The sequence below is a fragment of the Heterodontus francisci genome, chromosome 11 (assembly GCF_036365525.1).
Source record: "Heterodontus francisci isolate sHetFra1 chromosome 11, sHetFra1.hap1, whole genome shotgun sequence".
Taxonomy (NCBI): Eukaryota; Metazoa; Chordata; class Chondrichthyes; order Heterodontiformes; family Heterodontidae; genus Heterodontus; species Heterodontus francisci.
In genome coordinates, this window is record NC_090381.1 from 116,760,563 (window position 1) to 116,788,541 (window position 27,979).

The following is a 27,979-nucleotide window of genomic DNA, read 5'->3' on the forward strand; positions in this document are numbered from 1 at the left end:
CAGTCAGTCTGACCTTGGTAGTGGGTAAATTAATAGAATCAATTCTGAGAGACAGGATAAACTGCCACTTAGAAAGGCACGGATTAATCGGGGATAGTCAGCATGTATTTGTTAAGGGAAGGTCATGTCTTACTAACTTAATTGAATTTTTTGAGTAAGTAACAAGGAGGATTGATGAGGGTAGTGGATATGGTTTACATGGATTTTAGTAAGTCATTTCGATCGCGCAGTGGTTAGCACTGCAGCCTCACAGCTCCAGCGACCCGGGTTCAATTCTGGGTACTACCTGTGCGGAGTTTGCAAATTCTCCCTGTGACTGCGTGGGTTTTCACCGGGTGCTCTGGTTTCCTCTCACAGCCAAAGACTTGCAGGTTGATAGGTAAATTGGCCATTATAAATTTCCCCTAGTATAGGTATTTCTCTGCAGCACCTGTGGAAGAGCCTGTCACTCTAGAATTGGCCTTTATAGCCACTCCAGGCGCTGCTTCACAAACCACTGACCACCTCCAGGCGCGTATCCATCGTCTCTCGAGATAAGGAGGCCCAAAAGAGGTAGGTGGTAGAGGAATTGAGGGAAGGTGGGGATGTGGTAGGAATATGGGATTAATGTAGGATTAGTATAAATGGGTGGTTGATGGTCGGCACAGACTCGGTGGGTCGAAGGGCCTGTTTCAGTGCTGTATCTCTAAATAAATAAAAATAAATAAATAATTTGACAAGGTTCCACATGACAGACTGGTCAGAAAAATGATAGCCCATGGGAGACAGGGGAATGTGGCAGGTTGGGTCCAAAGTTGGCTCAATGACAGGAAACAAAGGGTAGTGGTTGACGGATGTTTTTACGAAGGGAAACCGTTTTCCAGTGGCGTTCCACAGGACTCATTGTTGGGTCCCTTGCTGTTTGTGGTATATATTAATGTTTTGGACTAAAACATTAAATGTGGGAGGCATGATTGGGAAATTTGCAGATGACATAAAAATTGTTTGTGTAGTTGATAGTGAAGAGGATAGCTGTAGACTCTAGAATTATAGCGATGACTTGGGTGAGTGGGTGAAAAAGTGGCAAATGGAATTTAATCCAGATAAGTGTGAGGTGATGCATTTGGGGAGGGCAAATAAAGCGAGGGAATACACAGTAAACGGGAGGATATTGAGAGGGGTAGAAAAAGTGAGACTTTGGAGTGCATGTCCACAGGTCCCTGAAAGTGGCAGGACAGGTAGATAGAGTGGTGAAGAAGGCATATGGAATGCTTTCCTTTATTGTCCGAGGTCGTCGTCGTCTTCTTTGGCTTCCTTGTCTCGAGAGACAATGGGTAAGCGCCTGGAGGTGGTCAGTGGTTTGTGCAGCAGTGCCTGGAGTGGCTATAAAGGCCAATTCTAGAGTGACAGTTGGTCCTCTCCTTGCACTTCTGTCTTTTTTCCTGCCAACTGCTAAGTCTCTTCGATGCGCCACGCTTTAGCCCCGCCTTTATGGCTGCCCGCCAGCTCTGGCGATCGCTGGCAACTGACTCCCACGACTTGTGATCAATGTCACAGGATTTCATGTCGCGTTTGCAGACGTCTTTAAAGCGGAGCCATGGACGGCCGGTGGGTCTGGTACCAGTGACGAGCTCGCAGTACAATGTGTCCTTGGGGATCCTGCCATCTTCCATGCGGCTCACGTGGCCAAGGCATCTCAGGCGCCGCTGGCTTAGTAGGGTGTATATGCTGGGGATGTTGGCTGCCTCGAGGACTTCTGTGTTGGTAGTACGGTCCTGCCACCTGATGCCAAGGATTCTCCGGAGGCAGCGAAGATGGAATGAATTGAGACGTCGCTCTTGGCTGACATACGTTGTCCAGGCCTCGCTGCCGTAGAGCAAGGTACTGAGGACACAGGCTTGATAAACTTGCACTTTTGTGTTCTGTGTCAGTGCGCCATTTTCCCACACTCTCTTGGCCAGTCTGGACATAGCAAAGGAAGCCTTTCCCATGTGCTTGTTTAATTCTGCATCGAGAGACAGGTTACTGGTGATAGTTGAGCCTAGGTAGGTGAACTCTTGAACCGCTTCCAGAGCGTGGTTGCCGATATTGATAGATGGGGCATTTCTGACGTCCTGTCCCATGATGTTCGTTTTCTTGAGGCCGATGGTTAGGCCAAATTCATTGCAGGCAGCCGCAAACCTGTCGATGAGTCTCTGCAGGCATTCTTCAGTGTGAGATGTTAATGCAGCATCGTCAGCAAAGAGGAGTTCCCTGATGAGGACTTTCCGTACTTTGATCTTCGCTTTTAGACGGGCAAGGTTGAACAACCTGCCAGCTGATCTTGTGTGGAGAAAGTCCTTCCTCTGAGGACTTAAATGCATGTGAGAGCAGCAGGGAGGAGAAGATCCCAAACAGTGTCGGTGCAAGAACACAGCCCTGTTTCACGCCACTCAGGATTGGAAAGGGGTCTGGTGAGGCGCTGCTATGCTGAATTGTCATGGAATGAGGTGATGATACTTAGTAGCTTTGGTGGGCATCCAATCTTTTCTAGTAGTCTGAAGAGTCCACTTCTGCTGACGAGGTCAAAGGCTTTGGTGAGATCAATGAAAGCAATGTAGAGGGGCATCTGTTGTTCACGGCATTTCTCCTGTAGCTGGCGAAGGGAGAACAGCATGTCAATGGTGGATCCGAGGTATAGAATACAAAAGCAGGGATGTAATGCTGAAACTATGTAAAATGCTGGTTAGGCCACAGCTGTTGTATTGCATACAGTTCTGGTCATCACATTACAGGAAGGACAGAATTGCTGTGGAGAGAGTACAGAGGAGATTTACAAGAATGTTGCCAGGGATTGAAAGTTGCAACTATGAGGAAAGGTTGGATCGGCTAGGGTCGTTTTCCTTCGAACAGAGGAGGCTGAGGGGTGACTTAATTGAGGTGTACCAAATTATGAGGAGCCTAGATAGAGTAGACAGGAAGGACCTGTTTCCCCTAGCGGAGAGATCAATTACCAGGGGACACAGATTTAAGATGATTGGTAGAAGGATTAGAGGGGACATGAGGAATAACCTTTTTCACCCAGAGGGTGGTGGGTGTCTGTAATTCACTGCCCGGATTGGTGGTGGAGGCAGAAACCCTCAACTCTTCTAAAAGGTACTTGGATGTGCATCTGAAGTGCTGTAAACTGCAAGGCTATGGACCAGGTGCAGGAAGGTGGGATTAGATTGGGTGGCTAGTTTTTTCAGCTGGTGTGGACACAATGAGCTGACCGACCTCCTTCTGTGCCATAACTTTTCTTTGGTTTCTATTGCTGAAAATAGACACATTTTGTCAAAGCTTTTCGTCTTGCACTCATCAGGACAATTTGCAAGAATGTCAATGTAAGGGAAAGCAACAAATTTATACTGTATGAGAAGGGAGTGCTGATTGGTTGGCAAGTGGACTCTGGTAGAGGCATTGTCATGGAGAATGCACCAGTTTATAGTGACGGACAGTTAACTGCCAAGCTTTGTTTGAAATTTAAACCAGGCAGCTTGACTCTGGTCAAGGCATTGCCCTGAGGAATGAACCAGCAAATGGCTGTCACGTATTTTGTTTAGCTGAAACGAGCGCAATGTGTGTACATGTTTTTTCTGTCTGCAAAGGACAGGGCCCTGTGTATTAATATATGTAGCTTCCAGTATGCACAAATGTACCACACTGTGAGCCTGACTGACAATCTTAAACTGGTTGTCAGCGTAATTCTTAGCACATTGAGGATTATTTAGCAAAAGTTGTCCAATCACGGAATCAAATCTAATGTTGGACACAGTGTTTTGAGTTTTGCAAGCACAGGCTGCTTGGGTACGGCCTGTACCTTACCCGTTGAGCAGTGAAAGGGACATGTTGTTTGATATGATCTGCCAATCTTTGGGATGTACAGCCTATTTACCTAGCATTACACTGGCATTGAAATTGTCAGTGGGCAATTCAGCTGTGGTGGTCATAACATCTGAACTTGGCCTTGTTTCTTACCAAGTATTCACTTGCACATTTAGCAAGAATTGCTGGTTAACAACTGGCAACAGATAACCACGCTGATTTTCTTGCCGCTAACACAGGGAGCTGTGACCAGTGGCACCCCGACAGCCACACTAATTTGCTCAACTAATTCAACATGGACCTCAGATTAACTGGAGATCATTTGTATTGCTCAGTTACAGAATCACAAGATTGTTACAGTGCAGGATGAGGCCATTTGGCCCATCATGTCTGCACCAGCTCTCCAAATGAGCAATTCACCTAATGCCATTCCCCTGCCTTCTCCCTATAACCCTGCACATTCTTACTTTTCAGATAACAGTCTAATTCCATTTTGAATGCCAAAATTATCAATCTCTGACTTGAATATACTTAATGACTGAACATCCACAGCTCTCTGGGGTAGAGAATACCAAAGGTCACAACACTTTGAGTGAAGAAATTACTCCTCATCTCTTTACATATGTTGTCATGGGGGCTTCCTATCAATTGAGAATCATCCTTTCTGTCTGTTGAAAATTCAGCCTGGTTCCATGATAGCTGATCAACTTGGGGAGGATGACAGTCACCTTTACCCATATCTGGGCAAGTGGTTTTTCCAGAGCAAGTCAGCAGAGCTTTAATGAAAAGTATTCTAGCTTTCCTGTACTTCAAGCCTAGGATGACCCATTCATAGTCAATAGGTAGAAATTCTGACTGCTGGTCCGTCCCTGACTTGCTCTATCTGCTGTAGCTGAAGATTCTTCCTGCTCTTTCATTCCATTAACTCCTGTGATCCCCAGGGCTCTGTTCCATGTGCCATTTTCGTAACAATGGCATCTTCCATTTATTGTGCAATTCGATCTGCTCTTGCTGCTGGTTGCACTCTGCTGTCACGTCCCCTGTGACTGTTCACAACCCCTCGTCCTGTTTCAGTGCATTTACTTCATCTTGATCCTCTCTCATTCGGTAGGGCAATGAAAATCCTTCCATTCTTCAGACAGGCAATCTTAACGGCTCTCAGGACCCCTACCTGTGATGGCTCTACCCTTATCCCTTATATTTTAATCAACATTCTTATTCTTGCTTGATTCTCTGGCATCAAATAAATCCACATCTTCTCCATTGTTGGAAGATTTCAGTAAGAAGATTTGTTTCCTCTTTCATGCCAAACATTTTTCCCCTCTGCAGCTCTTGAGTCGACGAAACTAAAGTTGATCCAAGACCTGAATATTGCTCCTAAATCTAGGGGTTTTTTTCCGTCACCTTGCCTGGACAAGCTGGTGATTTTCCTAATGCAGTGATCCCTGTAATGCTGCCCCCCTCTTCCTGCTGACCTCCTGCTACGCCATGTGATATAATCCTCCTCCCCTACATTCCCATCCTGTTGAAGTTCAGACTCCACCAGGGCCACTGGAAAAATGCAGGAATGTCGCTAACACTGCAGGGATTCTTGTGACCATCATGGATATTTATTGGATCTTTTGTTGAACAAGACATTGTTGAATTGTTTTTAAATAACTTATTAATCATCCTCTCCCTTCTAAGTGCAGAAAGTCACTCTTCTTCCCCAGTACTCCTCACCCCGCTTTCGTCCCTAATTTATTTTGACAGACTTCTCTGCCCCCTCCAGTTCATTCTCCAGCCCTTTCCATATCCTCCTCTTCTCAAAAATTATGGTGCCAGGCTTCCCTGTCACGCTCATCTCTGCCAATCCTGGCTACTACCTGATAATGCTGCTCCTGGACAGGAGCTCTCAAACTTGCAAAACTGTTGCAAGATTAGGACTTGCCGGCCACAGTTTGATCCCCAGGAAGCAGTATCTGGTTGGGGCTGGGAAGAGGGGAAATTTTGGAAGTTGAGCAAGGTGATTTTCGGGGGAGCTTGATGGAGTGGATGTGATGATTTTCATAGTTGTGTGATAACATTTGGCGCTGAATCTGACTGGTACTTGGGGAATTAGGTACTCCTTTTACAATTAAGTGTGTTTCAAAATGCAGGCTTTAGTCAATCACAAATCCTGACTGATCCTGTTGCCTTTTTGTTTTACTCTGATTGGTCTTGCTGATGTCCTGTATTATGGGCTTCAGTTGATGCCCTCTAAAAATCTGCTTTGTGCAATTGAGGCCTTGGATTTACTGCAGGATGATCAACTTGAGGATGTAAGCACAAGTGCTCAGGTGCTTAACTCCAAAAATGAGATTGTTGGAGGTTTCTCTGTCTCAAAAAAGATCAGGTATACAGCATATCCTTGGCCCCCCTCACCCTGGAACTTATTTGCTCCCCAGATGTCTCCAGAAGCACCTAATTGTGTTTTTATCCCATTTACTTTGTTGACTTTAGTGGGAACTTATTCCTCGTCTTTTACTCATTTTCGTTGAGAAGTTCTACCTAACTTCCTTTCTTATGCCTGAATTATGTTCTTTGAACCAACCCATTCAGTAGTTTAGGAGAAGTTTCTCTTCGTTTCCAATGCTTGGAAGGCTGGAACTTTACCTGTCTGGTCCAGGACTGATAATTGGAACAGATCATTCCTGGTGTCAACTGAATAGACCTGACTTGAAGAAATATGTGGTAGAGAGAACACTGTAACATCACAGCACCTGGAAACATGGCATCAGAGCCTGTGTGCTTGTAGATTTTGGACGTCTGAGCAAAGCATCAGTAGTTTTGGTGCAGCAGAGGCACCCAACACAGTTGAGGGTAATGTGATGTTAATCTGTGCTGTTGGCCCAGGATCTGGTTCTGTGACTGAATGAGTTGCAGAGGGCGTAACAGAGTTTGTTGCCAAAATAGCCCATCCCCGGATTGCTCTCTGCTTCACAATGGATGAGCTGTGATGTGAAATTTCAAAATTGGCCCAACCATAGCATCAGGTCTATTTTTTTTAAAAATTGACTTGGGGGTGGGGGTGGCCCCCCCCCCCCACTACTACTACTCCCGTCGGCACCCCTTCCCCTTGCGTATTTTGGTTACTACAGCACAGTATTGGGATCTAACCAGGGAGGGTCCTATTCTGTGTGGCTCAGCTGCAGTCAGCCCTTGGGGGAATGGCAGAGCAGCTTCAAGTGGTCTGAAAGGTAGCAATACTTGCTGGATGCTGCAGGCATTTTCCATTTGTATTGCAGCTTCTTGAAGGAAGGCCAGTGAAATACTGTGCAATATGCAGCCTGTAAAATATAAATATCCAGAGAAATCCTCCTCTATACTTCTCTGTTCACAGCCCTGCAAGCAGTCCTTTCAATTAATAAAAAATGTCCAAACATTTACTCATCACCATACTGTGTAAATACCCCATTATTACTTTAATGCTCAGTTAACCCAGTAACACGTTACGAGAACATTGGAAATGATGGGTTTCTATTTGCTGGTACTATAAATGTCAGAAGAAAAGATGTGAGCAGCCTGGGTGGCAGAACATCGAGGATATAATTACAGTTTTACAGTTTAACATTATGTTTTAAGTGATATGTTTAAGGGGTTTTGTAAAGTGATCTTGCTGCTTCTGTAATCATTAAGTCTACACATGGCACAAATGTTGGAGGATGGGTCGACAGGAGTCTTGTTCTGGGCTTCAGTGAAGCTTTGTCAGCTGCAGCAGGCAGATAGATTATAATGATTGTGTAGACTTGCATCACTTCAATATTCTACCTCCACATCCCAATGGCACTGCTTCCTGCTGAATTTATGGGTCTATAGGTCCCACCCACCTTCTGGCATCTCCTTCCAGGGATGATTTTCATGAAGGTCGGGACAATCTGATTTTTCAACCATGAGAAATTTCACAGCCAAGTCTAGTCCTATCCCAATTCAACTTTCGAACACATACTTTTTTTTTTCCTGCTCGGAATGTGGGCATTGCTTCTTTTCATTCTTGTACATTCTTTCATTCATTATTGAAACCTGTGACTTTCATTCTATGTATGGCTCAGCAGCAAACCATGCAGTGCGTTTACCCACTGAGATTCTTTGCTGAGATACATTAATTTTTATGCTGGGCATCTTCTGCTTCCTTGTCCAAGTGGGCACTGTTTGTGTTTACCCCTCAGGGGGCAGATTACTCATGAGTGATGAGGGCTGGATCCGAGGAGCCTGATCCTGTCCTCGCCCACCTGCACCTGTTCACACTATTCATGGGTTGCTGGGCAGCGATTCGAGGTGGGCTGCTCTGTAGTCCAGGTGCCAAGGCCAACTGCATTCCAACTGCAAAATTAGCTGAGATATCAACTCAGCACGGACTGGATATGGGATCCGGAATTTCCTGATCTCCACAGGTTATGGGGAGGGTGGAAGCCAACAATTTCTGTTTTGCACAATGGTGCCTCTCCAACATTGAATACGCTTTTAACTTTCTCTTTCCAAATTTCTTCACGTAGGCCATTGCTCGGAAACTCCAAGAGAAGGAGGAGAAGCTCAGACGGAAACATCAACAGGAGATGATAGGCCGTGAACCATGTGATGCTGTCTTCAAAGAAAATGGAGGTAATGCTTCAAAACCCATTCTAGTGATTCATGTAAAAAGGAATGGCAGGTATTGCTATCATGGGTGAAAGGGAACTGTTAATTCAGCCAACTGAAACATCTTCAACTTGCTGAATTGGAGCTTCCTGTGGGTTCTGCTGCAGGATCCACTGTGGTGATCCAAGATTTTGGTTTGTTTTCTGAGAAAATTAATTGTAAATGGAACTGGCAACACCCGTTTTGCAAGTATTTGTCGAAGGAACAAGTGTGAGCTGGATTAGTTCCAAAGGCACAATATCTTCTGGTGGCTTCCTGATTGTGGGCAGTGTCATGGAAACCAGCAGTTGGTGGGCTTGTTTACTGAGGTATGTGGTGGCTGCAGTGTGAGTGAATGGCTGGTTGCTCTGCGTGCGGTGCTGGTTGGTGGGCTTGTGACATTGTTGGTCTGGTGCTGGTCTTGGTGATACATGCTCGGTGATGGGTCTACGATGGAAATCAACAAATGATTGTATTACTGAGAAAATTCTGACTGCTCGGTTCAACACTAACTGCAAAGATCAGGATGATTGGAAGCTTCCGGAAAAGGCTTGATACTGTAATTTTTCTGTCCATTCAGCAGCACTGATCAGCCTGTGCTCTTCCTGATTTGTTGTTTCTATCCTGGTTGTGGCTTTCCTTTTCTGCAGTGTTGAATGTTACTTCATGTCTTGTTTTTGTTAATCCTGCATCGTTTGTTATCTTGTGTTGCTGCAGGCCTCATCCTCTCTGTACAACACACCCACAGCTGGATTTCTCAGCAAGCAGGCATGCTAGTAAACCTGAGACAGTTACACAATTGTTCATCTAGCCCTTTCCACTGGTAAATGCACCGCCCAGAGTCAGACAGAGCAGGAAAGTTCCGCAATTTGATTCCCACTCGGAGCTGAGTTAGTTGCTAATAGCCAGGGCTGAACGATTGCCCCTTGGGCTAAGGAGTGGGAAATGGAACCTGGATTCCCATTCCTGGTCACTATCTAGTCTCCTTCCACTTGATTTAATAGATCTGATTCATGTACCCAGATCACTATAATTAAATAAAATGATCAAAATATAAATGAAGGAAATTTTGCTGCATAGATTGGAGAGTTGGGCAGAGAAATGGCAGATGGAGTTCAATCAGGGCAAATGCGAGGTGATGCATTTTGGAAGATCCAATTCAAGAGTGAACTATACAGTAAGTGGAAAAGTCCTGGGGAAAATTGATGAACAGAGAGATTTGGGTGTTCAGGTCCATTGTTCCCTGAAGGTGGCAACGCAGGTCAATAGAGTGGTCAAGAAGGCATACAGCATGCTTTCCTTCATCGGAAGGAGTATTGAGTACAAGAGTTGGCAGGTCATGTTACAGTTGTATAGGACTTTGGTTCGGCCACATTTGGAATACTGCGTGCAGTTCTGGTCGCCACATTACCAAAAGGATGTGGATGCTTTGGAGAGGGTGCAGAGGAGGTTCACCAGGATGTTGCCTGGTATGGAGGGCACTAGCTATGAAGAGATTTTGAGTAGATTAGGATTATTTTCATTAGAAAGACGGAGGTTGAGGGGGGACCTGATTGAGGTGTACAAAATCATGAGAGGTATAGACAGGGTGGATAGCAAGAAGCTTTTTCCCAGAGTGGGGGATTCAATTACTAGGGGTCACGAGTTCAAAGTGAGAAGGGAAAAGTTTAGGGGGAATATGCGTGGAAAGTTCTTTACGCAGAGGGTGGTGGGTGCCTGGAACACGTTGCCAGCGAAGGTGGTAGACGCGGGCACGATAGCGTCTTTTAAGATGTATCTAGACAGATACATGAATGGGCAGGAACCAAAGAGATACAGACCCTTAGAAAATAGGCGACAGGTTTAGGTAGAGGATCTGGATCGGCGCAGGCTTGGAGGGCCGAAGGGCCTGTTCCTGTGCTGTAATTTTCTTTGTTCTTTGTTCTATACAAAGTGCTGGTTAGAGTACACCTGGAGTTGCTATGTTCAGTTCTGGGCACCACACCTTCAGAGAGTATATTGGCCTTGGGGAGGACTGCACCATTCACAAGAATGTTATCAGTGCTCCAAGGGTTAGATTATGAGGAGCGATTACGTAAACAAGGCATGCATTCCCTAGAATGTAGAAAGTTAAGGGATATTTAATTGAAGTGGTAGCTTAGAAGCACTTTTTCTGCTGGTGGGTCTGGAACAATGAGACATAATCTTAAAATTAGGAGAGAAGTTAGGGAAACACTTCATAAAAGCAGTGGTGAACACTCTCTCACAAAAAGCAGTGGATGCTGGTGCTCAAGTAATAATTTAAAATCTGAGATCAATAGATTTTTGTGACACAACAGCATCAAGAGATATGGAGCCAAGGATGACGTTAGGATATAGATCAACCATGATCTTATTGAATGGTGAAACAGGGTCAAGGTGTTGAATGGCCTCTGCCTGTTCTTACGTCCCATAATTAATTGTATAGTTTAAATTGCCATCAAGTGCTGTCCTTTCGAGAATCCACTCTTGCAATATTTAAATTGCGGTATAGGCTTAGACCAGCATCGGAGATTGGAATCTGTTGGCTAACCCAGTTAGCTTACTCCATCTGACTTAACTCTTGACTAATTCTGACCAGAGCTTTGTGTACTAGGCTGTTATTGATCAACCTGCATGTTACTTTGTTCATTCTGTACAGGTCTGTGTCTAATCCAGCCAGCTGTCAGTGCAGTGCTATGCATGACCATTACATTTCTGGAGTTAGCACCAAGGTTTGGGTGGTGGAGGAGGAATGAAAAGTAGACATCTTTAATTTTAACTCTCATTTTCCCGCATGGCTTGAGCATGTCCTGTAGGTTTGTGTTTTAACATTCAGGCCCTCTGTTAAAGTTTCATCCGTGTTTTATTTTGTATCTAACGTTTGCTAACCAGTTTTCATGTCCTGTTGTGTCCATGTGCAATTCAGACCACATGAAAAGCAGGGTGCACAAGCACGATAGAAACAGCAGGCTTGGAAGTGACTGCCATAGAAGTAGAGATTTAAGGTGCAAAAGGGACAGTCAACTGAAGGGAGCTGCAAAAGAATCGAGCTCAAAATCTCGAGTTGACGACTGGGCCACAGAGCCAGCAACGCAGAGCTCCACCAAGAAGTTCCATTGTTCAGAAACTGAGTGGAATGACAATTATCCAGATGCTGGTAGGAGGAAGCTTGAGAGCCGCCCTCACAGGAAGGAGGCACCAAGGAGACCTCCTCCTCCTGTCTTCAACACAAACTATGAGCCTGCCTCCAGCTACTACAGTCAGGGCGCTCGGCCTAAGATTATTGACATGGGGGATGAGTGCTGTGACTCAACCGAGCATGGCACTCATTGCCAAAAGCCCATTGACGGAGTGCTGCATGACCATAGCCCTGAAAATCTCCAGGCTTCTGCCCCTGATCCCAAGGAGCTTCTGGGAAAAGATCACAAATACAGAGAAGATGACAGGATGATGACAAAACGGCGGCGAGCAGCACATTCGCAGTCACCTGACCCAGGGGACAGGGGCTACCACTGCCGGGAACAAGGTAGCAACTTTATTTTTGTTTAAGTTTGTGTTCAGAATGTGCGACATTCCCTGCGGTTGTTCCAGCCTTGTACTCCAAAATAAAGAGGACAATTTTGATGAAGGGAGGTGATTTCCAAGAAGTGCTGCCTGTGGTTGGGCACCCTGCCTATCTGCATGCATGGTGAGGTTAAACTACTTGCGGTAAAACTGTGGCTAATGCTATGTTGAGGTTGGTGTCCAGGATCTTTAGGCAGGGATTGGTTTGGGAAAAAAGCTTGTTTAGTTGGAAATCCGGTAAGTTGAGAGAGTAATGGAGTGAAATGGTGCAAACTCCGGAAGCAGCAGAACCCAATGAACAATGTTTCCTCTAAGCTGCACTGGTGCGTAACCATGCAGCAGTCAGGAATATACTGCGCAGGGCAACAAACAGGCTGCGCGCAACGAAGAAAACTTAAAGGGAACATTGCCGATGGGTGTTTTCAGCTCCCTTCCACCCGCCCCACCCCTGGCACCCTGACATCTTGGAAGTGAAATCGCTGTTGTGGTGTAGGAAGCAGTAAAAGGACAGTGACCAGCTCTTTGTCCATACCTCAGACTGCCAACAGGATAAATGATTTGGCATGACCTATGACCCTCCGAGCAAATCCAGCATTGGAGGAAAGTTGACATAAAGATTGTGATTTTTGACCTTTCAATTTTCCTGTTCAGTTAAAATGGTGGGGTCTTGCGGGGGGGGGGGGAGGTAATCTGAGTTTTAAGCTCACAGGGAGAATGCAGGCCAAGAGTTCCCAAAGGTGAAATTATAAGCTTTTGAGCATATCTGGAGAATTCCAAATCACCTGCCCTAACCATTAGATCTGTGTATCCAACTGGAGTGATGGTCTTTAATCTGCTCATTCCTTGGTTTAACACTAATGAGGTTTAGGGAACTGATGTACACTCGATCAGCCAAACAAAGAAATGGACACCAAATGAGATACGGGGATTAGGGTAGGAAAGCCAGTGTGAGTTAGGAAGTCAGCCATGATCTTATTGAATGGCAGAGTAGAATCGAGAGGCCATTTGGCCTATTCCTGCTCCTATTTCTTTTGCCCTTACTGCTGTTAGGAAGTTAATCAGACCTCATCAACTCCTCTCAAAAAAACCTACCATAAACATTTTACAAAGTGATGTAACGCATTGCCTTGAAACCACATATGTATCTCTCCTACCACTCACTCCTTGAGAGTCTGGTTTCTGCCCTGCTTGTAGCAGAGATGACCCTGATGAATGTCATCAATGATGTGAAACATGAATGTTTGCCCTTTAGCATCAATGCAGCACAGAAAGTTATCAATCCTTCTGCCTTTCTCCACACTCTCACTCTGCCATGTTGTCTTTCTCCTGGTCTCGCCTCTCTTCCTCTGTTTTCTGCTGCTTTCCAGAGTCGCCACTGGTGTACCAACACCATCCCTGGTCCTTTTCTCTTGGCTATCTATACATTACCCCAGGTTCCATCTGTACGTTGGCTACACTTGCATCCACCTTAGTTCATCCGTTTTGATTCTCAAGACAACACTCGACTCTGTGACTAACTGCCTGACAACAGGTTTGGGATGAGTTCAAGTTCCCTCTAACTCAATCTAGACAAATTGAAGTCACTCTTTTTGTCTCCTACCGAGCTTATCTCTAAACTGCATCAACCTCCCTGAGTTATCTTGGGCTAAATATGGTAGTTCCAATCCTTGGTGTATTGCTTGATTTGGAGCTTGATTTTCTTCCTCTCCAGCTATTCTGTCACTAAGACTGCCTTCACTGACCTACAAAACATTGCCCCCTGTGACCCCTACCTCTTGCCCCTGCTCCTACCATGTCTAATTTATACAGTTATCACTCTGAAGCTCAATGTTTTCCCGTATTCCCCAAGCCAGCCTCTCTACATCCGCTCAACACAAATTGCAACTCGTTCACATTGCTACCCATAACTTCGCCTGTTTATAAAGGTCTATATCTCCCATTACTCTAATTCTCGCTGATTTAGTGTGCTTCTCCATGTGTAAGTTTCAAAATTCTTGTCCTTGCCTTCAAATGCTTCTATAACCTTGTTCCTTCCAACCTCAGTGATTTCACTCAACTCCATGCCCCTGCTGATAGCCTCCGTGCTATACTGTTCATTGTCCATCCTCTAATTTCCACTGACAATGACTGTCCCACTCTCCGAATTCCCACCCTAAATCCCTCTGCTGCACTTCCTCCAATGCTGCTATCAAGTCTTTCAGAACTTTTTTTCTCTTTTTGTTCCCATGCATTAATTCCATTTTCCTCTTCCTACCTCTGTGCCCCCTTCAGTTTCTGATTTGACCTTTCCCACAAAGGTATGCATTTCCTCAGTCAGGGGCCCGATGCAAATGTCAGTGTTTATGGTTTAGTGGGGAGGGAGAAAGCTCATTGTAATTTGTTAGTGATCTTTTTCCCCTTTAAACAAGGCATGAGCACTTAAATAAAAACCACCTTTGCAACCAGCACTTCAATGGTTAATTGTATTGAGGACTCATGTGACTTGACATTGCCTTACTGTGAGTTTTCTGAAGCTCACTGGAGACCTCCAGTGGCAGAAAATGGATCCTTTTGCACTTTTTATTTTGCAGAGTTGAATGGCTGAGCACTGTCTTAAACCCTCCCATTTACCATGATTATTCAAATGGTAGTCAATGGTACAAGTACCAGCCTTGGTATAGGGTAGTGCATTAGCCGTAGAGTCCCACTCCAGAGACCAAAGCACAAAATCTCATTGATGCTTCAGCATAGTGCTGAGGGAGCGCTGCACTGTCGGAGGGGCAGTGCTGAGGGAGCGCTGCACTGTCGGAGGGGCAGTGCTGAGGGAGCGCTGCACTGTCGGAGGGGCAGTGCTGAGGGAGCGCTGCACTGTCGGAGGGGCAGTGCTGAGGGAGCGCTGCACTGTCGGAGGGGCAGTGCTGAGGGAGCGCTGCACTGTCGGAGGGGCAGTGCTGAGGGAGCGCTGCACTGTCGGAGGGGCAGTGCTGAGGGAGCGCTGCACTGTCGGAGGGGCAGTGCTGAGGGAGCGCTGCACTGTCGGAGGGGCAGTGCTGAGGGAGCGCTGCACTGTCGGAGGGGCAGTGCTGAGGGAGCGCTGCACTGTCGGAGGGGCAGTGCTGAGGGAGCGCTGCACTGTCGGAGGGGCAGTGCTGAGGGAGCGCTGCACTGTCGGAGGGGCAGTGCTGAGGGAGCGCTGCACTGTCGGAGGGGCAGTGCTGAGGGAGCGCTGCACTGTCGGAGGGGCAGTGCTGAGGGAGCGCTGCACTGTCGGAGGGGCAGTGCTGAGGGAGCGCTGCACTGTCGGAGGGGCAGTGCTGAGGGAGCGCTGCACTGTCGGAGGGGCAGTGCTGAGGGAGCGCTGCACTGTCGGAGGGGCAGTGCTGAGGGAGCGCTGCACTGTCGGAGGGGCAGTGCTGAGGGAGCGCTGCACTGTCGGAGGGGCAGTGCTGAGGGAGCGCTGCACTGTCGGAGGGGCAGTGCTGAGGGAGCGCTGCACTGTCGGAGGGGCAGTGCTGAGGGAGCGCTGCACTGTCGGAGGGGCAGTGCTGAGGGAGCGCTGCACTGTCGGAGGGGCAGTGCTGAGGGAGCGCTGCACTGTCGGAGGGGCAGTGCTGAGGGAGCGCTGCACTGTCGGAGGGGCAGTGCTGAGGGAGCGCTGCACTGTCGGAGGGGCAGTGCTGAGGGAGCGCTGCACTGTCGGAGGGGCAGTGCTGAGGGAGCGCTGCACTGTCGGAGGGGCAGTGCTGAGGGAGCGCTGCACTGTCGGAGGGGCAGTGCTGAGGGAGCGCTGCACTGTCGGAGGGGCAGTGCTGAGGGAGCGCTGCACTGTCGGAGGGGCAGTGCTGAGGGAGCGCTGCACTGTCGGAGGGGCAGTGCTGAGGGAGCGCTGCACTGTCGGAGGGGCAGTGCTGAGGGAGCGCTGCACTGTCGGAGGGGCAGTGCTGAGGGAGCGCTGCACTGTCGGAGGGGCAGTGCTGAGGGAGCGCTGCACTGTCGGAGGGGCAGTGCTGAGGGAGCGCTGCACTGTCGGAGGGGCAGTGCTGAGGGAGCGCTGCACTGTCGGAGGGGCAGTGCTGAGGGAGCGCTGCACTGTCGGAGGGGCAGTGCTGAGGGAGCGCTGCACTGTCGGAGGGGCAGTGCTGAGGGAGCGCTGCACTGTCGGAGGGGCAGTGCTGAGGGAGCGCTGCACTGTCGGAGGGGCAGTGCTGAGGGAGCGCTGCACTGTCGGAGGGGCAGTGCTGAGGGAGCGCTGCACTGTCGGAGGGGCAGTGCTGAGGGAGCGCTGCACTGTCGGAGGGGCAGTGCTGAGGGAGCGCTGCACTGTCGGAGGGGCAGTGCTGAGGGAGCGCTGCACTGTCGGAGGGGCAGTGCTGAGGGAGCGCTGCACTGTCGGAGGGGCAGTGCTGAGGGAGCGCTGCACTGTCGGAGGGGCAGTGCTGAGGGAGCGCTGCACTGTCGGAGGGGCAGTGCTGAGGGAGCGCTGCACTGTCGGAGGGGCAGTGCTGAGGGAGCGCTGCACTGTCGGAGGGGCAGTGCTGAGGGAGCGCTGCACTGTCGGAGGGGCAGTGCTGAGGGAGCGCTGCACTGTCGGAGGGGCAGTGCTGAGGGAGCGCTGCACTGTCGGAGGGGCAGTGCTGAGGGAGCGCTGCACTGTCGGAGGGGCAGTGCTGAGGGAGCGCTGCACTGTCGGAGGGGCAGTGCTGAGGGAGCGCTGCACTGTCGGAGGGGCAGTGCTGAGGGAGCGCTGCACTGTCGGAGGGGCAGTGCTGAGGGAGCGCTGCACTGTCGGAGGGGCAGTGCTGAGGGAGCGCTGCACTGTCGGAGGGGCAGTGCTGAGGGAGCGCTGCACTGTCGGAGGGGCAGTGCTGAGGGAGCGCTGCACTGTCGGAGGGGCAGTGCTGAGGGAGCGCTGCACTGTCGGAGGGGCAGTGCTGAGGGAGCGCTGCACTGTCGGAGGGGCAGTGCTGAGGGAGCGCTGCACTGTCGGAGGGGCAGTGCTGAGGGAGCGCTGCACTGTCGGAGGGGCAGTGCTGAGGGAGCGCTGCACTGTCGGAGGGGCAGTGCTGAGGGAGCGCTGCACTGTCGGAGGGGCAGTGCTGAGGGAGCGCTGCACTGTCGGAGGGGCAGTGCTGAGGGAGCGCTGCACTGTCGGAGGGGCAGTGCTGAGGGAGCGCTGCACTGTCGGAGGGGCAGTGCTGAGGGAGCGCTGCACTGTCGGAGGGGCAGTGCTGAGGGAGCGCTGCACTGTCGGAGGGGCAGTGCTGAGGGAGCGCTGCACTGTCGGAGGGGCAGTGCTGAGGGAGCGCTGCACTGTCGGAGGGGCAGTGCTGAGGGAGCGCTGCACTGTCGGAGGGGCAGTGCTGAGGGAGCGCTGCACTGTCGGAGGGGCAGTGCTGAGGGAGCGCTGCACTGTCGGAGGGGCAGTGCTGAGGGAGCGCTGCCCTGTCGGAGGGGCAGTGCTGAGGGAGCGCTGCACTGTCGGAGGGGCAGTGCTGAGGGAGCGCTGCACTGTCGGAGGGGCAGTGCTGAGGGAGCGCTGCACTGTCGGAGGGGCAGTGCTGAGGGAGCGCTGCACTGTCGGAGGGGCAGTGCTGAGGGAGCGCTGCACTGTCGGAGGGGCAGTGCTGAGGGAGCGCTGCACTGTCGGAGGGGCAGTGCTGAGGGAGCGCTGCACTGTCGGAGGGGCAGTGCTGAGGGAGCGCTGCACTGTCGGAGGGGCAGTGCTGAGGGAGCGCTGCACTGTCGGAGGGGCAGTGCTGAGGGAGCGCTGCACTGTCGGAGGGGCAGTGCTGAGGGAGCGCTGCACTGTCGGAGGGGCAGTGCTGAGGGAGCGCTGCACTGTCGGAGGGGCAGTGCTGAGGGAGCGCTGCACTGTCAGAAATGTGGTCTTTCAGATGAAATGTTAAACCAAGGCCCATCTGCCCTTTCGGTTGGGCGTAAAAGATCCCATCACGTTATTAAAAGAAATGTATGGAAGTTGCCTTTTGGGTCCTGGCCAATATTTGTCCCTTAACGGCCTCACCTTACCAAAAGAAAATTCAGGTTATTTACCTTGCTGCTGTTCGTGGGAGTTTGCTGTGCATAAATTGGCTGCCACATTTCCTACATTGCAATAGTGAATGCACTTCAAAGGTTCTTCATTGGTTGTAAAATACTTTGGTATGTTTGGAGATTATGGAAGGTGCTACAAAAATGCAAGTCTTCCTTGCAGTTAGTTTTGTTAGTGGGCCAGACTGCTTCAACTTGGTGTTAATGCTGTGGCAATATCAGAACAATTGTTTTCGTGCAAGATTGCATAACTCAAAAGTCGCAATCATTGGTATTTTGAAAGTGACCCTGCATGGGTGATCTAATGTTCCAGCATTGCTTATTCAACCACGATGCTTCCTGGAAGGGTGGAGAAGGGTGCATTGAGGTCAGCAAATGGAAACACAGCCACCGGCAGCGATTAATCTCTGTTGGTCACACTGTGGTATCCCAGGAGCAGCCTGGGCCCACATCTGGTCTGAATATGCTCCATCCCTCTAGGGGTTTGTCTGCTGCTTCCTTTATATTCCCTGCCCTGTCTGCGATCAGTTGGACTGTGACAGAAATGCAGCGTAAAGAAGTGAAACCAAAATCTTCGATGGAAAAATAGGCCCACTTGCTTTGTTTAAAAAAAAAAAAAATCAGCAATTGATCTTAATTCTTTCCATTAAAAGTTTTTTGTGTTTATTCAGATGAGGGATGTAAATGCACAGGAACAGAGCATTTCGCAGGTTCTGGTATCCCTGTCCCCATCAAACACTCCCAGGACAGGTACAGCACGGGTGGTAGATACAGAGTAAAACTCCCTTGACACTGTCCCCCATCAAATACTCCCAGGACAGGTGCAGCACGGGGTTAGATACAGAGTAAAGCTCCCTCTACACTGTCCACATCAAACACCCCCAGGACAGGTGCAGCACGGGGTTAGATACAGAGTAAAGCTCCCTCTACACTGTCCACATCAAACACTCCCAGGACAGGTACAGCACGGGGTTAGATACAGAGTAAAGCTCCCTCTACACTGTCCACATCAAACACTCCCAGGACAGGTACAGCACAGGGTTAGATACAGAGTAAAGCTCCCTCTACACTGTCCACATCAAACACTCCCAGGACAGGTACAGCACAGGGTTAGATACAGAGTAAAGCTCCCTCTACACTGTCCACATCAAACACTCCCAGGACAGGTACAGCACTGGGTTAGATACAGAGTAAAGCTCCCTCTACACTGTCCACATCAAACACTCCCAGGACAGGTACAGCACGGGGTTAGATACAGAGTAAAGCTCCCTCTACACTGTCCACATCAAACACTCCCAGGACAGGTACAGCACGGGGTTAGATACAGAGTAAAGCTCCCTCTACACTGTCCACATCAAACACTCCCAGGACAGGTGCAGCACGGGGTTAGATCCAGAGTAAAGCTCCCTCTACACTGTCCCCATCAAACACTCCCAGGACAGGTACAGCACGGGGTTAGATACAGAGTAAAGCTCCCTCTACACTGTCCCCCATCAAATACTCCCAGGACAGGTGCAGCACGGGTGGTAGATAGAAAGTAAAGCTCCCTCTACACTGTCCCCATCAAACTGGTCACAAAAGTAAAGGCCCACAGGATCCAAGGTAAGGTGGCAAGTTGGATTCAAATTTGGCTCAGTGACAGGAACAAAGCGTAATGATCAACAGGTATTTTGTGCCTGGAAGACTGATTCATAGAAAGCATAGAATCATAGAAAGTTTAAGGCACAGAAAGAGGCCACTTGGCCCATCATGTCTGTGCCGGCTGAAAAACAATCCACCCATTCTAATCCCACCTTCCAGCATTTGGTCAGTAGTCCTGCAGATTATGGCATTTGAGGTGCATATCCAGCCTCCTTTTGAATGAGTTGGGGGTTTCTGCCTCAACTACCCTTTCAGGCAGTGAGTTCCAGACCCCCATCACCCTCTGGGTAAAAAGCTTTTCCTCATGTCTGCTCTAATCCTTTTACCAATCACTTTAAATCTATGCTCCCTTGTCACTGACCTCTCTGCTAAGGTGAATAGACCCTTCACCTCCACTCTATCCAGGCCCCTCAAAATTTTGTACATTTCAATCGGATCTCCCCTCAGCCTTCTCTGTTCCAAGGAGAACAACCCCAGCCTATCCAATCTTTCCTCATAGCTGCATTTTTCCAGTCCTGGCAACATCCTCGTAAATCTCCTCTGTACCCTCTCTAGTTCAATTACATCCTTCGATGAACAAATTGGGAGATAGAACACAAGGAGGGATTAAACCGCCCCCCCCCCCACTCTTCGCCACCTCCAGACAAGGTTTTGTGTTCACCACTGGGGAGGGCTGTGCCACCAGGGTAAATGTAAACCCTGGGTTTCAGGCATTGTCACTTGGTGTGGGATTGCTAAATGCTACAAGGACCCCCTCCCCCCACATCACCCACTTCCCAGCCATGGGGGTGGTGGGGGAACGCCCAGAGCCTCAAGCAGAACTTCTGGGTTGCTCTTTGCCAATAGTTACACAGAAGAACTCGCAGGCACTGGGTCTGTTTCCACTGGAGAGAAAATGCTAAGAGGGGATTTAATCAATCTTCTTAAAAATTATGAAAAGTTTTGATGCTTCCTCTGGATGGGAATTATTGATGAGGGGCTATCAATTTAAAATTATCACTGAACGAGGAGAGAACTTGGGAGAAATTTCTTTATGTGGAGAGTTGTTGGAATGTAGAATGCTTTGCCTAGGAGTTATTGAGGCAGTGAGACTGTTAACATCTTTTAAGGGAAGATTGAATAAATATTTGAAGCAGAGGAAGAAACTGGGCTATGGGGTAAGAGCTGGGCTATGGCGTTAGCTTTGGATTGGCCTAGCAAAGAGCCAGCACAGACATGATGGGTCAAATGGCCACCTCCTATGCTGTGTAAATTTCCTGATTCTAGTGACTGTACATTTGCTTCTGGTAGTGGAATCTATCTGTAGTTTAGTTTTTAGTTTAGAGATACAGCACTGAAACAGGCCCTTCGGCCCACCGAGTCTGTGCCGACCATCAACCACCCATTTATACTAATCCTACACTAATTCCATATTCCTACCACATCCCCACCTGTCCCTATATTTCCCTACCACCTACCTACACTAGGGGCAATTGCTAATGGCCAATTTACCTATCAACCTGCAAGTCTTTAGCATGTGGGAGGAAACCGGAGCACCCGGAGGAAACCCACGCAGACACAGGGAGAACTTGCAAACTCCACACAGGCAGTACCCAGAATTGAACCCGGGTCGCTGGAGCTGTGAGGCTGCGGTGCTAACCACTGCGCCACTGTGCCGCCATGTGGAATCTATCTGTCGTGGGTCCTAAAGGACCAAGGAGGCCCAGACTGTTATAGAACAGCACACACCTGAGCTGTTTGTGTAAAACACAGGGAGAAGCGCTATGTGTGACTGAAGAGACTCCTGTCGGATGGATGATTAAATCATTGAAAATGTTGCTCGGGATGGCGGGGGAGCGGGGCCTGTCTGTTTTTTAATGATCTGCTCACTGGCAAGTTTAACATTCTCGAATAGGGCTGAATCCAAGTCTGGAATATGGAGTGAAGGAAGCCATGCATGGGATTTCAATGATGAGTGCCAAAGATCTGGAGTGGAAAGATGCTGAGCTAGCACGGAAGCTTCAAGAAGAAGAGATCATGGTGAGCAGAGAAAGCTGTCTACTTGCTGCTGTTTATATAATACCTGCTCATGTTAATGCCTCAAAGCTCTTTGTATAACAGCGTCAGCCATGACTCAGTGATTAACCCTCTCGCCACAGCGCGATATCTAGGCTGACGCCCCTAGTGCGGTGCTGAGGGAGTGTTACACTGTCTGAGGTGCCATCTATCTGATGAGACATGAAACCTGAGGCCCCGTCTGCCAATCTTGACAGTGGTAAAAACTAAAATCCCATTACACTGTTGAACGAGGAGCAGTGTCATGGCCAATATTTGCCCCTCAGTCATTTATCTCTTTGCTGTTTGTGGGCTCTTGCTGTGCTCCGATTGGCTGCCCCATTTCCCAACATTACAACAGTGACTACACATCAGTGTTACTTCATTGGCTGTAAAACACTTTGGGATGTCCTGTGGTTGTGAATGGTGCTATGTAAATGCAAGTCCAGCAAACACTCATTCATGTTAAAATTTAGTTTCATTATTTTCTTTTGACTCTGTTGAAATTGGATTTTGTGTTTTAATTCTAGTATTCATTGTACCTCTTTAAAACAAAGGGCAACATGCAATTGTGTTTCTCTGTTGATGACAGTAGAGCAACCCAGTGCCATCTTTATCGATCAATTCAATGGAGGTAACTGAAAATTCTCCTGTGCAAACTCCAGCATTTATTGTTGTCCATCCCTAATTGCCCTTAAGGCATTAAGTATCAACCACATCATGAGGGATTGGAGTTGCAGGTAAGGCTGAACCAGGTCTGGGTGGCAGGTTCTTTTCTCTCAAGGACATTCATGAAAGCAGTTTAGGTTTCATAGCAATCTGGCAGTTTTCATGTTGCCAACCCTTAAATTATCAGATTTATTACATTGTATATATGTAGCACCTTTCATGATCTCAGGACATCCCAAAGCATTTCACAGCCAGTGAAGTACTTTTGAAGTAAAAACAAGAAATGCTGGAAATACTCGGCGGGTCTGGCAGCTTCGGTGAAGAGAGAAGCAGAGTTAACGTTTCAGGTCAGTGACCCTTCATCAGAAGTACTTTTGAAGTATAGTCACTGCTGTAATGGGAAATACGGCAGCCAATTAGCAATCAGCAATGAGACACATGATCAATTAATATTAAAGCAAAATACTGCGAAGGCTGAAAATCTGAAATAAAAACAGAAATTGCTAGAAATACACAGCAGGTCTGGCAGCATCTGTGCAAAGAGAAACAGAGTTAACGTTTCAGGTCTGTGACCTTTCATCAGTTTACATGATCAATTAATCTGTTTGCTTGCTTGGTTGAGTGATGTGTTGGTCAGAACACCAGGGTAGTCCTTGAATCTGTATCTGCTGAATTGGAGGTGTGAGTTTAGCATTGGGCCAACACTTGAATACAGCAGGGGGTTTCCGAGCATTGAAATGTAATGGCATTCTGGAGCTGGTCAGTCGTGCTTGCTGTGGGCATTTTTTGGGGTTACATGCTGGGTGCTATTCTTTCCTGGCTGAGAGTGACAAGGGAGGTCAGCGGTGTAACTCTGGGGTGAAGGCTTCTTGTGACTTTGTGCTAATGCTTGTAATGTCACAGGCCCCAAACCATAATCCTGTCATTTTCTAAAATTATTATACTTAACAAAAAAACAGTTGTACTTCTTGCTCTCAATTCCTGCTTTGCATATTCTGCTCCTAGCAACCAGCTTGAATATCAATGGATGGTGATTTTACAGTACCTGCTCACTGCCCCTCCTCCAAGCCAGGGAGATGTATTTGAAGAGAATTTCATCAAGACATTTTTTTAACAAATCAGAAAGAAAATAATCTGCTTAACATCCTGTGTTCTGTGTGTTCTCTTCCTGCCTGAATAGCAAGTGCTGATAACATCAGAAATTCTAAAGACACTAATGTCCCTGAGGTGCATTAGCATCAGCAGCGATCCATGTTAGTCTAAGGACTTTTTTTAATTTCATGGGATGTGGGCGTCGCTTGAGATAGACAGATTTTTAATTAGTAGTGGTTGAAGGGTTTTGGAGAACGGGCAAGAATGTGGAGTTGAGGCCAAGATGAGATCAGCCATGATCATATTGAATGGTAGAATAGGCTCGAGGGGCTGAATTTGCCTATTCCTGCTCTTAGTTCTTATGTTCTTACCCTTGAGAAGGTGGTGGTGAGCTGCTTTCTTGAACCGCTGCAGTCCATGTGGGGTAGGTACACCCAGAGTGCTGTTAGGAAAGATGTGCCCATGTTAACTGCAACTCACTTCAGTTTCATCCTGTTGAGCTCAGCAGGCTTTCTGGGACAGTGCCTCTATGAATTTTAGAAACGGAGGACTAGGAGGAGGTCATTCAACCCCTTGAGTCTGTCCACTATATAATTAGATTATGGCTGATCTGTACTTCAACTCCATTTACCTGCCTTTGTTCCATATCCCTTGATTCCCTAACCCAACAAAAATCTCTCCAGCTCTATGTTGCAAGTTCCAGTTGAACCCCAGCATTACAACCCTTTGGGGAAAGAGAGTTCCAGATTTCCACTGCCCTTTGTGTGTAAGAGTGCTTCCTGATTTGACTCCTAAATGGCCTGGCTCTAATTTTAAGATTATTCCCCACCAGAGGAAATAGTTCCTTTATCTACCGCACCAAATCCTTTTAACAAATATTCAACATGTCAAATAAATTGACTTGTGTGGAACAATTTCAAAAGAGATTGATTGAAGTTCTACGTGCCAGTTTGGCTCAGTAGTTGCACTTTCACCTTTGAATAAGAAGGTCAAGGGATTGGAGTAGTTGATCTTAGCTGATACGTCAGTGAAGTACTGAGGGAGAGTTGCACTGTCGCATTTTCGGATAAGATGTTAAACTGAGGCCCTATCCACTTATTTAGGTGGCTGTAAGAGATCTGGTGGCACTATTGGAAGAAGTGCAGGAAGTTCTCCCTGGTGTCCTGGCCAATATTTATCCCTCAACCAGCATCACTAAAGCAGATTATCTGCTCATTACCTCATTGCTATTTTTGGGGCAGTGCTGTGCACAAATTGATTGGCCATGAGGTGCTTTGAGATGTCCTAAAGCTGCTATATAAATAAATATTTTTTTTCTTTTTTCTTGTATTTCTTTGAAAAGCTTTTATTCTTGGAAACTGAGTTTAAAGATCAGGGTTCCCCTTATAAAATAAAGCAAAAACTAAGGAGAGTGTTTCCTGCTTTCAGACTATTTTCTCTTTCTCTCTCTCTCTCTCTCTCTCCCCCCCCACCCCCCATCCCCTGCCTTCCAACCCCTGAAGATGCTGGTTTGGGGTTCGATGAGTGTTGGCAACCCTTCAGTATTCTGCCAAATGGTTGTCTATACATGTGGAGCCCTGAGCAGTATCAGCAAGCTGTTCCTCCATGGGGAAGGGAGCCCAGTTCCAACCTGACCCACTATCCCCACACATGCCCGCAGGGACCCACAATCTCCATGCCAAGGCCCACACCATCCCCACATGGACATGCTGTCCAGCAGGGGTGATTGATAAACCCAGGGGACATCAAGCCTGACTGACTACTCCTGCCACTCCCACCGGCAGGTATATTGAGATTTGTGGTGAGTTTTCCAATCATGTATAAAATGACGCTGAGTTTCCCCTCCAGGAGCTGTTGGCTGCAGGTTGTGTATCAGCTGTGAAGCAGCACAGTCACTGAGCAGGAAATTAACTAATCAGTTGTTTTTATTTGTGCTTGATCCAGGCTATCCAAAATTCTAACAGAGCAGCTCAGATGGCACAAGATGAGGTAAGACCATCCTTCACAGGTCATGTCAATGGAGCATTAACCAGACACACGTTGGGTGATGTGGCTTCAGATTATTCCATTAAATTTTCCAGGATAGAATATCCCTTGTGTCATCCCTATATAATGTTTAATGCAGTGGACAGTGACTTTAATTCTGTGAGGTGTTAGAATCAGGCTTGATGGAGTTGTGTGGCAGTGAATGGTTGGGATTCATGGTCAAATCTTTTACTTGCCGCCAATTGCAGGAGATCGCCCGGTTACTAATGGAGGAAGAGAAGAAGCAGTCTCACAGGAAATCCAAGGAAAAAGATTCTACATGGAGGACAGAAGATGGCAGGAAAAAGGGATTATCAGAATGCAAGAGGCATGAGCAGGAAATGAAGGTAGAAGTGAAGTGCAGTTTAGTTAGAATCTAATTTAAAAATGAGAATCCTAATCCCGGGTGAGATTTGATTCAGGATTTTTTTGATTGTTAGAATTGATGGAAAAATCTTTGTTGACACCTAGTAAAGAATATGCATTTATGAAGCATTTTACCACATCTCTGAGCATTTCACAACCTGTGGATTGTTTGTTCCTGGAGAACATCCTTGTCTTTAAATGGTGCCATGGGATCCACTTTAATACCGTGATGTAAACTGGTGGACAGGACCTTACTTTAACATCTCATTCTATTATCGCACTTCCAGTAAAGCAGTACTCCCTCAGTACTGCTCTAAAGTGTTAGCGAGATTATGGGCTACAGTCCTGGAGTGGGGCTTGAACTCACCTATGACCTTTGACTCCAAGGTGAGAGTGCTACCTCTGAGCCAAGATGTTGTTAGGAATCAACTATGATTAAAACATAAATACTTTGCTGTCACAGTCATTAATAGTTTTGTATGCTCATGACAATGGCCCAATTATCTGTTGAGTATTGACCAGGCATGTCTTCTCTTTGCCTTCTTGACCAACAGTTTCAACTTAAACTCTCTTCCAAGGTCCATTCTACATAAATTCTAAGTCACCACTAAATTCTAAGTTCCACTGATCACATCTGATGCTCCACTAAGTTCTCTTTTGCTGTTCACCCCTCTCCTTGCTGACTTTCACTGACTCCCCAACCCCAAGTGCATTAAGTTCAGAATTCCCATTTATATTTCCCTCCATGACCTTGCCCTGCCCCACTTCCAGGCTCTCGTCTAATCTTGTATCCCAGCCTGTGCGCTCTAGTCTTCCACCTCTGATTTCCAATACTGCTCCCCTTTTCTTCCTCATTGTCAACCATGGCTCAGTTGGTAACGCTCTTGCTGTGTCAGAAAGTTGTGGATTCAAGTCCCACCCCAGGCTGACGCTCCCAATGGCATACTGAGGGTGCACTGCACTATCGGAAGTGCCATCTTTTGGATGAGATGTTAAACTGAGGCCCCATCTGCCCCCTCAGGTGGACGTGAAAGATCCCACAGCACTATTCCAAGCAGAGGAGGGGAGTTTATTTATTTAGAGATACAGCACTGAAACAGGCCCTTCGGCCCACTGAGTCTGTGCCGACCAACAACCACTCATTTATACTAATCCCATATTCCCTACCACATCCCCACCATTCTCCTACCACCTACTTACACTAGGGGCAATTTACAATGGCCAATTTACCTATCAACCTGCAAGTCTTTGGCTGTGGGAGGAAACCGCAGCACCCGGCGTAAACCCACACGATCACAGGGAGAACTTGCAAACTCCGCACAGGCGATACCCAGAACTGAACCCGGGTCGCTGGAGCTGTGAGGCTGCGGTGCTAACCACTGTGCCACTAGTTCTCCTGGTGTCCTGGCTCATATTATTCCCTCAACCAACATCACTGTTTCAAAAAACATTATCTGGTCATTATCACATTAGTCGTTTGATAGTACAGAACTTGAGTATTGCTGAAAATAGAGACATGTTGTCGAAGCTTTTCGTCTTGCACTCATCAGGACAATCCTGATGAGTGCACGACGAAAAGCTTCAACGACATGTCTCAATTTTCAGCAATACTCATTATCACATTGTTGTTTCGGGGCTGACTGTTGCATTTGCTACATTGCAGCAGTAACTACATTTCAGAATTATAATCATTGGCTGTAAAGCACTTTGAGACTTTGGGTCGTCCTGAGGTCATGAAAGCTGCTATAAAGGCGCAAGTCGTCTTTTTTTCTAACATGCACATGGTGAAGTTTGGGTGGTATTGTCCTGACTGTAGCCTTTTTTTTAATCTATAGCAATGCACAGGTCAACACAGACAGTAGGGTCTAGCAGTTGAACTCCATAATTTACACTGAAACACTAATGGGTTTGTCTTTTTCTGTCACCAAGCAACAGGGTGCTGTGCAAACTTGTCTTCTCAATAATAGCTATTACAGGCAATAGTTTTGAGGCTTTAATTTGATGCAAGGTTTCAGATGATTGTTGTAAACAGGTTGAGCTTCAATCTTGTGGCCCACGATAGAATTCTTTGGTGAGATCATTCACCCAAACTTGCACTGTGCTT

General features: G+C 47.7%; 1 protein-coding gene across 2 annotated transcripts in view; it reads left to right on the forward strand.

Moving 5' to 3' along the window:
- ccdc50a (coiled-coil domain containing 50a) overlaps positions 1-27,979 on the forward strand; it is a 115,003-nt gene that overhangs the window by 66,865 nt on the left and 20,159 nt on the right. Inside the window, exons 5-9 of one of the 2 annotated variants that reach the window (XM_068042827.1) lie at positions 8,337-8,442; positions 11,384-11,983; positions 21,584-21,708; positions 25,429-25,473; positions 25,719-25,856. In XM_068042827.1, coding sequence (XP_067898928.1) covers positions 8,337-8,442; positions 11,384-11,983; positions 21,584-21,708; positions 25,429-25,473; positions 25,719-25,856 — 1,014 coding nt within the window. The remainder of the gene's footprint in view (positions 1-8,336; positions 8,443-11,383; positions 11,984-21,583; positions 21,709-25,428; positions 25,474-25,718; positions 25,857-27,979) is intronic. The other variant, XM_068042828.1, reaches the window with a different exon arrangement.